At 36.3% G+C, this 12,991-nt stretch overlaps 1 protein-coding gene across 1 annotated transcript; it reads right to left on the minus strand.

The window, feature by feature from the left end:
- Positions 1-7,913: 7,913 nt before the first annotated feature.
- LOC146579790 (macrophage mannose receptor 1-like) lies at positions 7,914-12,300 on the minus strand. The gene is made up of 7 exons (XM_085265049.1): positions 12,253-12,300; positions 11,778-11,846; positions 10,194-10,535; positions 9,150-9,476; positions 8,844-8,935; positions 8,281-8,374; positions 7,914-8,145 (listed from the first exon to the last, which is right to left on the minus strand). The coding sequence occupies exons 1-7, from the start codon at positions 12,278-12,280 to the stop codon at positions 8,138-8,140; spliced, it is 960 nt and encodes a 319-aa protein (XP_085121175.1). The 5' UTR covers positions 12,281-12,300; the 3' UTR covers positions 7,914-8,137.
- Between the last annotated feature and the right edge of the window lie 691 nt (positions 12,301-12,991).

The following is a 12,991-nucleotide window of genomic DNA, read 5'->3' on the forward strand; positions in this document are numbered from 1 at the left end:
TGTCCCTGTGAGTTTGCGTTTGGGTCCTCTCCTGCCTGCCACACAGCCGAAACATGACACAGGGAGGCAGATTTGGTTTGTGTGTGTGCATGTGTGTGTATACATGTTTAGACATCTTTGTAAGGACAAAAAATTGGTATGCTACTATATTTGTGGGGACCAAGAGTCCATTGTGGGGACAAAATGCTCGTCCCTGCAAGTTTGAAGGTATTTCTAAGACTCAAAATGTGGTTTTAGTGTCAGGGTTACAATTAGGTTATGGTTAGGTTTAGGCTAAGGGTCAAGGTTAGGGATTAATTTTTAATGGTTAGGGTAAGGGGTTAGGGCAAACATTATGTCAATGAAGGTCCTCACTAAGACAGCTGAACGAGCGTGTGTGTTTGTGTGTCTTGTGTAAATGTTGTAAGGTTAAAAAAAAAGTGTAATGTGATCTGCAGGAAGTTACAGCGAGATGAGCAGGATTTTTTTTTTTCCTCTTACAGGAAGGCAAGTGTTGATTTCTTCTCATGATGCAGGACGAAGTTGTCTAGCCAAAGTAAACTGTTGCAGTCTAAAAATGAAGAAAAGCATCAAAATGAAACTATGTAAAAGGCATTACAGCTATGTATTAGAGGAATAAGTAGGGATGGGTATCGTTTAGGTTTTATCCGATACCGGTGCCAAATCGGTACTTTTGAAACGGTGCCGGTGCTTAAACGGTGTTCAAACCGGTGCTTAAAGAATGGAGAACACAAAATTGGTCCAAAAACCTCTCATGTTCAGCTGGTTTTTTGTAAAAAGATAACAACGTTAGCCTTTTCTGCAGCTATGTGGCATATATGGTATCACTCTTGGCTGGAAGCAGTGCTTAATCAATGGAAAAAACACAAACTTTGTCCAAAACCTCTCATGTTCAGCTGTTTCCCTCTTTTTCCTTTGGTCATTTTAGCCTTTTTGGCCAGGGTGAAGGGAGTATCTGCCATCAAACAAGAAGACAGCCGCATGTAGCTATGATGATGTTTGCTAGTTCACCTTACATGCATTAATGTAATAACGTGGTTAGCCTACTCAACGTAAATTACACACGAACAACATTAAGCTACTCACGCAGAGAAGAACGGCTGCTGCTGCCATCATCATCCGTCATCATTACTGCTACACTGGCAGGGCTAGGGGCCAGGACTCTCCTCTTCGTGTTTTTGGGGGATATTGCTAACTCCGGGTCCGATAACAGGCAACCCACGCACAGTAGATGCGCTTGGTGTGAGGTCTCGCAGCAAGCTATCATATGGCGCATTTCTGGGCTTTTAAAAAAAACGCTATGCGTCGCCAGGTGTTTCATCGGATTTGAGGTGTTACCTCCTTTGACAGTATCACAGTATCAGCTTAAAGCACTTGTTGCAGGCTGCTGAGTTTTCATCTTTTGCTGTGAAGTACAGCCAGACTTTTGACCGCTTCGCCTTGGGCATTTTTAAAGAAGTCCAGACGCTTTTCTTTGCAAGCTCCTTTGACTACGATGACCTGGATGACTGAGAACCTTCACAGACACTTACTTCTATTGTTACTTCTATTGTTTGTCCTAACAACCAGAGATGGGCGGTAACGCGTAACTGTAATCTGATTACTTTTTTCAAGTAAGGAGTAAAGTATTGCAACTATTACTATTGCAAATAATACTATTGCAAATAAAGTAATTTGATTACTGTTACTTTCCTGTAAGCATGCTGCGTTATGTCGTTACTAAACTGCGATTTTGTTTGTGAGAGTGTCTCATGACAATGATGTAAGCGCGTGCGACCTCTGTGGTAACAGACACGTGCAGATCAACAATGGATAGAGTGCGTGGAAGTACTGACCTTACTTTGAATTTGATTCCCTAAAAAGTGAAAAAAAAATAGTGTCCGCTGTTCACTCTGCGTGGGAAGAAAACTTCTTTCTACACCGAAAAATTAAACTTCAGATCTGAGCAAGTACCCAGCACACTGCCATGGGAATGTGAAATTCACAGAGAAACCCCCGGATCCCACGCTGACATGACCGCTGAGGCACCAACAATGCTCCACCTGCACCACTCCTGATAAAAAACAGATTTAAGAGCAACAGGACTTAGTGCCACCCAATCAATCAAACCCCTTCATAAAGCCTGGAGAGCAGTTACAGTAGGTTGAAAATCTGGCCTGTCTAGTGCAAAATATAGTGAACTGATGGGTGGGTCATAACTTTAGCACAATATCAGTGTTTAAAGAAATTTAAAGGATAGATCAAAATAGTGAGTTGTAATTATAATTATTGTTATTTTTCTGTTTTTTTTTTAATTTTCTTTTAAATTATATCAATTTATTAGATTAGATTGAAATGGGTGAATTAAGAACTGTTTACTGAAAATAGTTTTGGTGCTTTGCAGTGCAAAATGTCTGAATGGTCAGTCCATCTTCATTTTCAAGACTTAACTCTTTATATTTTATCATAAAGAATGAAGTTAAACTAATTCAGTGTTATTTATATAGCACCAAATCACAACAATATCTCCTTCGAGATATCTGTTAAATCCTGTTTTACTTTTCCCTCTTTTTAAAACTGTTTTGTTGCTTGTTTTACTTTCTATAAGTGCCCAGCAGTTTTATTTATCTAATTATGTGCATCATATCAGCCATTTGTTATATTAAGGCTCTCCAACTCCAGTCCTCTGCACAGCTGAATCAAATGAATGGCTTGTTATCAGCCTTTTGCCAAACTTGATACCATACTAAAAAGTAACTCAATCATTTGATTGAACCTTTGTATAGGAGAGACCAAGCAACCACTCCACAGGGGCATGACTCAACACAGGAGAGCCACTTTAGCAGAATAAGACTCAGCTGTGCAGCTGCAATCAAATGACAAAGGAGACCCTTTGTGGATGTATATGGTCGTATTTTGGACTGAGAAGACACATACCCTGAAAGAGGAGTAAAAGAGGCCATCTACATCTACTGTGAACCATCAGCTACAATTGCATTCTAATATTACAAGTAGTTAAACAACTCAAACATATTTCTCTAACTTTTAGAGAAACATAAAAATTATTAATACTGTTAACTTCTTTAAAATCCTAAACAAATTCAAACTTGCATACCCAGTTATTAAAAAAATCATTACTGCTGTAGAAGAACTCCACCCTGGGAAAAGAAAAATAGTTCAGTTAAAGTTTAGTTCATTTGGATGTTTAGGAAGAGGAGGGAAGTTTTGGGATCCAATAAACAACCAAAGTCAGTTTGCAATGTAAATACTGTCTTCAAGTGGAAAACAGGGGGAGTGATTCACCTCTTACTTTCAGGCTTTTGATGTGCTTCTCTGTCTTATAGTGGACAAAAACTATTTTTTGTAGTGGCAAAAATAATTTGTGTGGCATCTTATTTGATGCAGAACAACCGATTGCTTGACCATTTAATAGTTTTAAATGATCATGTTAAAATGCCTGGCAGCATTTTTAGGTAAGTAGTTGGATATAACTTTGTTGTTTGCAAAACTTGTGCAGGTTTCTAGAATTTTCCATCTTAATTTGTATTTCAAGTTATTAAAATGATTTGTTAAACATGTTTTTGATTTTTGCAGTAATAAAAACAACTTTTTAAATTAAGACATTTGAGGTTGTGCTGAAAAGAATGATACCCAACAAGGCAGGGTAAACAGTTTGAAAAGGTGAAATATAGAAGTACAATCAAAAGTAGTCAAAAATGGCCAATTATACCCCAGACCTCAGAGGGTTAATCATCACAGAGACCTGGCTACATCATCACCATTCACCACAATGATAGAAATGAAGACTCTGGGAACAGCAGAGATGTGTCAAGGGACAGTGAAACACCATTTAAGACCACTTGGAGACATACAACTTCTTGAATGTGTCAATGGACTTGATTAAGGCTTCATGTTCTGTAATGGGGTATTGACAATGGATAATATGAGAGATTCTGTGTAGTGTATGTCCCATTTTCAGTGCTTGAGTTGTGTATGACAGTGTCTCTTCACTGAAAGCTAAAACTTTTTTTTCTTCTTGCAAAACTCTCTGAAAGTTATCAGGCCTAACAGCTTCCTCCAAGTTGTGTACTGAGAATTCTGTGCTCAGAAACAACGACAAACGTCCCACTTCACTGAGCTTCTGTCAAGTATATTCATACTTTGTAGGGTCTTGTCTGCATTTATTGTAGAGGGACTAGACAAAATGAATAATTGTCATTTTGCTCAACTGAGGCACCTCATGTTGTTTTATGACACCAAGCTTGCACACACCACTTGACATCTGCTGATGCAGGCTCCAGAGTCAAGTTCTTCGGTTCTTCCAGGTTGCTTACCTAAATAATCTTCTTTTGGTTTGTTGTGACATCTGCAGACATATCTCCAAAGGTCCTTTCGAATGCACATCTCTTGACAGTGAAAAAACTGAACCAACTTTTCTGCTACTGCCCCAGTCTTTAGTCTTTCCTTCACTTTCTGTGGTCCGATTCCTCCATGCAAAACTGGAGCATTTCACCGCAGTCTGTTTCTGCTGGCGAATCTGGTGAGTCTGTCCAGCCATCAGCTCCATCTACCACTCAACCACCAGATCAACCGCCTGCAGCAGCCATGTCGCCATCACATCCACCACCTGCAACAACCTTCCCAACGACTTTTCAACTGCCTGCTACTCCACTGTCTGGTCCTACACATCCATGTCCATGTCCAGCATGGCCTGCATGCCCACTGTCACCTCCAGCACAGCCTGCTCATCCATCAACCAAACCACACAAACACTGGCGACCTTCCAGACCATCTACCGGGGAGCTTCGCAGCCGCCATTTTCCATGCTGTCGGCCTCTGAACCTGCTTCGCCTGCGCCTCTGCCTCTGGCTTTGTTCTGATCTTTGGGTGGAGAGCGGTTGGAAAGAAAGCATACACCTTGCTAATAATGCACCTGTCTCTGTGTGGACATACACCAGTAAGGAAAGGAGCCAAGTTCTTGGGAGTATTCCAGTCAGAAATTACCTGATGTACAGTCACACCTCATCATCCTCGCTTTCTCAGACTATTCCACGTAAATGAAGCAAATTTTTAAACTTTAAAATAATTTCATTGCATTTTCTTCTTTTGTATGTTGAACTTAACATGACTTATTTATTAATTCCATTACAGTTCAGCCACATGTGAATACACTTCACATCATTCAGTTTATGCCATTTCACTTTAGTTAGATTTATTGTTAGCTCCTTCTCACATGAACATTCCTTTTCACCATATTTCCTATTTGATTCAAATATATAAGAATACATTTTCTGACCTCTTCCTCTCTATACTCTGTTTGTTATGATATACTCAAAAGAGTATATATCAGACATTCTCTAAAAATGTTCTTTGTCATCCTGACCAAGCATCTAAAGGTTTCTCTCCCTCATGGCATACAACAAGATGGGTTGTATGCCATGCTTACACACACACACACACACACACACACACACACACACACACACACACACACACACACACACACACACACACACACACACACACACAATTAAACATATACTTTAATGTAGAATAAAAGATGAATAACTATTATCAAAAGCACATACAGATAAACTCTGTCATAGCATTCTTTATCATTTTTAACATATGAGGCTGGATGTTAAGACTTTTTACCCTCTCAGATATAATGAGAGGTATATCAGGAGGGCTTTGTTCTCTTTCAATCCCATCTTTCTCAACAATATACTGTATAATGGTTACTGCAGGACTGCCCTACAGTAGCCTTCCTACCCTCTACCACATGTTCCACTCTCTACTTTGCTTGTGCTTTTGTCGTTGTTTCTGCATATCATGTGAAATGAATTACTTATTATTATAACTTAAAAAATAAAAACCTTAAAAATTGAATAAATCAATATTAAGGCCGTTGCAAATTCAAAAGAAAAGTGCATTTTATATGAAGCACCTCCCATGACATTTGCATTTCACTATTGTTAAGGTTCAAAAATTGAGGAGGGAGAGTACAAACCACCCATGGTCCAGAAGCTCTTGGTCAAACAATGATTTTTAATGAATACACACATGTGGGAAGACAACTCTGTACGCAGACAGCAAGTGATCTTCAACTTAATCAAAGCATAAACAGATTTTTATAGCATCAGGGTTTGATTTACTGACGCCCCTTCATACGTCACAGACAGGATATATACATACGTCAAATCAACACCACAATGACTTTTAAGACAGAACATCATCTTCTATTTTCATGGCCGGCACTTCCTTTCTACCTTTCAGTTCCTCTTTCTTGCCGAGACGACAAGGACGGTTCCTCTTTTACCGAGACACTTTCGCAGTTCCAATCCAGACATGACTAATCTCTCTCTCCTCTAAATAAATCTAACTCATGTGTGTGTGTCACGACCTCACATGCTCTCTGTGTCACCTCTTCACCTGTTGCACTTCTGACCTTTCACTAGACCAGAGGCTCACTGAGACTATGTGTATGTCTTCTACTAAATAAATGTTTTAACCAAGAACCTCTACTAAAACCTTAATATGAAATGACCTGATATATAAGTGTTTTATAAGCATGTATTGCAATTCCTTCTATGTTCTAGCTTTCCCTCAGCATGTATCACCTGAACAGTCACGTCAGTGAAGCTTAAGACCTTTAAAGAACCTGAACATCAACTCAAATAAGCACAGATATGCATTGTGTACACAATAGTTATAACTGCATCTGAAATACAAAATTAACATCATCATAAACATCTTAAGGCCATCTTAAAGCTATCTGTTACATTGTTAAAGCAATGATCATACTGCAGATTATATTATTAATGCAATGGTAATAATGATGATTATTTAACAATAGCAGTAAAATAATTTCCCTGCTCCACACTATCTAAATATCAGGAAAAATATACTTTGAGAAGATCCAGACAATAATCAAGTGAAATAATTTGCCAGTGCAGTAATATAATTCATGCTTGCCCGCAGTCAAAGCCAGGGCTATCTTTTTGTGTGGCAGACATGCTCTGTACTGTCCATGTTTGTACAACAAAAGTGTGAACTGTTACTGCGAGGTCTTGAAATAAGGAGTCACAATAAATTGTTACAACACATAATGTCATCTCAAACAGTGTTTTGGTGATATATGTAAAGTAAGCCATTCTAGGAAAAATTGTTTAATGGATTAAAAAATCCATCTTCAACATCAGTTGTCCAAAATATCCACTAACTCTCCTATGTACATGTCTTGCTTCTCTAACTTTCTATTAAAAATGCTCAACCCTAGCCTCTGATACACTCACTCACTTTATAACATGTTATAAAAGATATGACAAATGCAGTATCCAGTGTGAGTTGAGTTTGCATGCTGTGGTTGGATTGAGTTCTCAATATTTATCTTCCTGTAAGTGTCATCTAAGACTTGCATCATCAGACAAGTCTGAGAATAACTTTAGATATCTAAAAAAACAAAACAAAGAAAACATATACATATGTTTTTTTGATTTAGATATTGGATCAAAGGTCAAAAAGCAAAACAAGAACTGGTGTGGGGGACTGCATGGAAATAAATATCAAAGAAAAACACTGGATAAGAAGGTTCAACATTCAGAAAGTTATTTTATTGTAGACAGACCACATGCCTCCATAAACATGGATTAAGAGAGGTGGCTGTCTCGATTCATTAGCAAGGTAATAGAGCAGTCTGGTTACAACTATAAATATTTTTTTTGACTGACTGGAAGAAGAAAACTTTTTATTATACATTTTTTTTAAGCTGATCTTTGAAAAATGTGTCTACCAGTGCTTTGGACATTGCGTTTAAGTGCTTTATTTTGCAAAGTTTGAAAGTGATTTGAATTTGAATTCAAATTAATGCAATATTTAATATTTTATTACATAATAACTATTTCCCTTCTATAGTTACAATATTATGACCAAAAATCTTAAGGGGGAAATTGGAGACAAGATCCAGTGTTTGTAAGAAGTTTACTCTGCTTAATAAGTAGATTAGAATATACATCAGCTGTTATGAACTACACAAGTATAGGGTAAATAAATTTGCTGAGGAACGCAACAATCTTTAAATAATCTGTTTCCATCCATCAGCTCTACAAACCACTATAACCACTAATGTTGCAGTAAAACGACATTGGCACTTCTGCACTCAGCATCCTGTAAAGAGAGGAAAAAAACCTTTTCACTGATTGTTTGTTTGTTCTTTTACTAAATTACTTTGCACAAAATGATTGGTATGTTTCGAATTAAGGTTAGCATGATAGATGCTCCCTGTACGGAGGCCTCTCGTACCCGTGTTCTCAGTGGTCTTCAACTGAGGTTGAAATACACGTTTATATTTAAGTTGGACATCAGTCACCCCTTGATCTCTCAGGATTGCTTCCAACTAAAAGAAAAATACGATCAAAGAAAAGAATTGTTTGACATACTCTCCAGATTTAGCACACAGCTTCATACCTCTCTGTGTAACATTAAGATAACTATAATAATTAAACCATTTTTAAATCATCAGTTGGACTTATTGGAGTGTTGAATTTAAATATGTAGTAACAGTCTCTATTGCTTTCAAAAACAAATGCACACAGACCATAATGTATTATGTATAAAAATAGAATTGACAGTCTTGCTAGACCTCAGGGATGAGTTCATGATGTCATAAATAACAAAGTGCTTCAGGTGTGCTTCACTGAAAATATTACTCTTTTTATATTTTTGACTCTACTCAAGACTTTTTGCATACTGGTATTATTTTTTTCTGTAGGTAGTTTTTGGTTGATGTTCTGTTTACTGTAATTTTATGAACTCTTGCAGTATAACCAGTTTCCCCTGGTGGACCCTTGAAGCTATGTTTGTACCTTCTGTAGGAATAGGCTGGAAGTAGTAGAGTCAGTGAGATCCACATCAGACTGCACCTTCATCTTTATGACCATCTTCTTTAGCTTGAGACCTGCAGAATACAAACCCAGAAATATAATCTCAGCCATTATTTCGACTGTCTTGATGAATGCTCTTACATCCAGGAAAGGAAGAAGAAAGCTGTTGTGTTGATTGCGATCCTTATTATGAATATTATTATTTTTCTATCCAAGTTCAGACACCTAATTAAAAACATCACATTTTTCTAGGAACTCATTTATTGCTTTTGTATTTCAGGAACTTACCTCCTTGACACATGAATGTTCCTTTCTGGTTACAGTCAGCTGGTATCCAGCGTCCCTGCTGTGATCCTTCCACAGTAACACAGTTTCCATTATAACTTCCGCCTCTTTTCCAGTACCTGAAGGAGGTCTTTGTTCCATCTGACCAGTACCAGGAATCTTTAAACAGACCGAACCACACTACGTTTGTAACTGCAGCAATCGCTAAATTTTCCTGTGCTGTATGCACACATGCCAGATCAGTGTGCTTCTGCCTGCACAGATCTTGACTGTTTGGCCAGGTTTGTCCCTGTGTGTAAACCACATACTTCTTGCTGCCATCCTGCTGAACTAAAAACATACAAGGAGAGAGGAATAAAAGGAAGTTAGACATCTTTTTTCTTCCAAGAAAAGTAGAAATCAGGTAAGAGATTTAGAGTCAGATTTATGATCAGCAAGGCCATGACGTTTGTTCATATAAATACTGATGGAAAACTTAGGCTTGCTTTGTTACGTCAAAAAAATCACATTGGATAACAACCAGAACTTTCCGTATAAATTGAATGAATTGAATACACATAAGAAGGACATTGTCTTATAGACACAGAATTAGAGCTTTAATGACTTCTTTTTAAGAAAAATATCAGTTTTTGCACAATGAGATGTTAAAACAAATACTAGTATTCATTTTGAAGTTAGTAGAATTGGTCTTAAAGTTCTTAAAGACTTTCTCTTCAGTGTGATTTGTTTAATTATTATTATTTGTGTGTGTGTGTGTGTGTGTGTGTGTGTGTGTGTGTGTGTGGGGTTATATTTAAAAAGGGCCCTCAATTGTTTATATTGTGTAAAGTATGTATTCATATATATGTATACATTTAAAAGAACCACGCCTATGCCATTATTTTGTGTGCTACTCAGATGAAGACTTCCTGTCTAGTTTAAGATATAAGCATTATGAATTCATGATCAAATAATTCATATTAAACTCCTATAAGTTTTGTTCATTTTGATAACTGTGTGTAATTACATCAGTTTACATTTACAAAAATCAGTGTGTCATTTACTCACTTTCATAACACACATAAGCCATGGCAAATCCACATGGCGCGTCATTCCAGAGGCTATCATACATCTCTCCACATGACTCAATGCCTCCAGCGTTGTTTGGTTCACCAGGGCTCCATTGGGTGAAGCTCGCTATACCGCTGCCATCAGACCAAAGCCACCTGTTGATCTGTCCATCGTAGAGTCCAATCCATGACGATGTCACGTTACCGCCCAGTGTGTTGATCAGCTGGTTTTCATCATCCATGTCATTTATGGTGGCTAAGTCGGTGTACTTTAATCTGCAGAAGCTCTGAGCCTCATACCAGGTCAGGGATTTATTGATGAAGTGATACTGCTGATGTACTAAAAAAAAACCCCCAACAGGTTAACCTTTCATTCTTCAATGAAAACAGACAAACTGCATCAACAACGAGCATCAAGTTTGTCACGCATAACTACAAACCTGACTATTCTAATTAAACCTACCAACAGGAATACACAATAAAGATATGCTTTGTGTCTCGTCCTATAACTGGTTTCATTTCATAATACCGTTTTTTGAGTCTGTTCAAATAACCTTGTCTCAGCATTGTTTCATTCAATTTGTGTGTATGTGTGTGTGTGTGTGTGTGTGTGTGTGTGTGTGTGTGTTTAAATGTTTAGAGGGTACCCAGTTTTAAGAGATGAAAATAATGAGTTTTTAATGGTCAAAGTTTTAAGCATTTAAAAGTTAGGGTACTGTGTTTGCAAATGCTAACAAATGTTCCTTTAATTAAAAAAAGAATACATGATTTCATTTTATTCTTATTACTGAAATTATCTTAAATGCATTTTTCAAAATTATAATTTAAGGTGATTTTTAACATCCATACATCCTCATATTTCATAGGAAGGACGGGTTACACTCTGGACAGGTTGCTGCTCCATCACAAAGAGCCAAGAGCTAATGAGTCATGCAAATGGGTTTAAATCTGGTACTAGCAAGATGTACCTAATAAAGTCAGCGCATGGCCTGCACAAATATCCCGATCTGTTATTGAGAATTTGTTCTCCAACCTGGATGAGTGCAGTCTAGAATTGTAAAATATTTATTGGTTGTGGCAAATCTGATGAAAATGCTAACCTAGTGTGTCTCAGGAATATTCAGTCAGAAACATATCAGCAAATAATGCTGGCCAATCATTTAGTTCACTGTGTCCTCTTAGCTTGAAATAAAAAAAAGAAATTTTTGGGTTTAACTAATCTTACTACTTTTATCCACCTCTAATTTTACTATTTCACTTTTTGATGATTCATAGCTCAGTCATGTTTTACATGCTTTTCATTCTGTGAAGAAAACCCCATCACAATAATTCTCAAAAGTGTAAAAATAAATATAGTAGTAATAAAATAATCACTTCTTACACATGGAACTAATTTAAATTTGTTACAATTTCCATTTAACTATGATAATGTATTGATAGAGTGTCATTACAAATCACCCAAAAATCTCCATGATTACATATGCAATACAATTGTAACGAAATCCAGTTGATTTCAATGATCAAAAATGTGCTTTAAAAAAACAAAACACTGATTAAGTTGCTGAGGTGCATGCTTACTTACCTGTTATACTGGAACCTGCTGAAAGCAGTGCAATTCTGGTGGTGGTCATCAAATGCATTATGAAAATTCCTGCAACAAAAAAAAGTAGAATGACTAGAACTGATCCACTGAATGTTGCTAAACTAAAAATCTCTGTGACTAGGTGCCTTCTTTCAACCCAGAAAAGATGCTTCCAGGATTGCAGCATTTGAATGCCTATAGATCCATCTTAGTGTTTGTTTCAAAAATCTTTCAATCATAATATTTTCAGTATAGTATTCAAGGCAGTTTTTCAACTCCTTCACCAAATGTTTTTTAAACAAAAACAACAAACATTATTAATGTAATAATGCAAATGTTGGGTGTTTTTCTCTTGTAATGAGTTTTTAAGAGTAGAACTGCAACATAGTTAAACATTGTTTACTTTTTAGTTAACTCTTTTATTATCATTCTTCAAAATAATTTACAAAAATGAGTTTTCACTGCTTGGACGTACCTGCACAAATGAGAGTTTTATGACCCATAGCTTAGAAGAAATAGTCTGGAAAGAAAAGAAGCAAAACAGCAACCTTAAACTCAATTTTCTAAACTACAGCATATCCATTTACAATTTAAAACTAAATTTCGTGACCAGTAACAACAAGTACCAAGAAGTAAAGAAAGGTAATAATTGATTTATAAAAATAATTTATAATCAGAGACATACCTGAGTACATCCCTGATATAGTCCACCAATTTGTTTTGTTTCTAAAGCTTCCTGTAAATCTGAAGGTCTTTTTATTTACACATTATGCAAAGCATTTATGAAGACACTGAAACTTATTTGATTACAGGTGTGCCATAAGATATTTAAAGAGCCAGTCACAGTCTTCAGGCAAGTCTAACTAGAACTTATGACGTCAAGAACATCAAATTTTAGTATTGTGCTGTTTGCAAAATCATTAAGTGATATATAAGTGATATATAAGTGATATATATGTGATATCTATCTATCTATCTATCTATCTATCTATCTATCTATCTATATATTATATACATATATATATATATATGTATTTATATATATATATATAAAAAAAAAAGTATATATATATATATATATATATATATATATATATATATATGTGTGTACGATAGGTAGGTGTATATAGGTGTACGATACTCATATATATATATATGAGTATCGTACACCCCTAATATATATATATATATATATATATATATATATATATATA

Source organism: Mchenga conophoros, linkage group LG3 (assembly GCF_057382185.1).
Source record: "Mchenga conophoros isolate Kocher_MC1m ecotype Shallow Benthic linkage group LG3, M_conophoros_male_GT1.1, whole genome shotgun sequence".
Classification (NCBI taxonomy): Eukaryota; Metazoa; Chordata; class Actinopteri; order Cichliformes; family Cichlidae; genus Mchenga; species Mchenga conophoros.

Excerpts from the sequence above, each read along its gene's own strand:
- LOC146579790 (XM_085265049.1), bottom strand. The coding sequence starts at position 12,280 with ATGGGTCATAAAACTCTCATTTGTGCAG. Across the intron at positions 11,847-12,252 it reads TAAAACTCTCATTTGTGCAG|GAATTTTCATAATGCATTTG; the intron begins GTACGTCCAAGC and ends TTTTTGTTGCAG. Across the intron at positions 9,477-10,193 it reads GGCTTATGTGTGTTATGAAA|TTCAGCAGGATGGCAGCAAG; the intron begins GTGAGTAAATGA and ends GTATGTTTTTAG.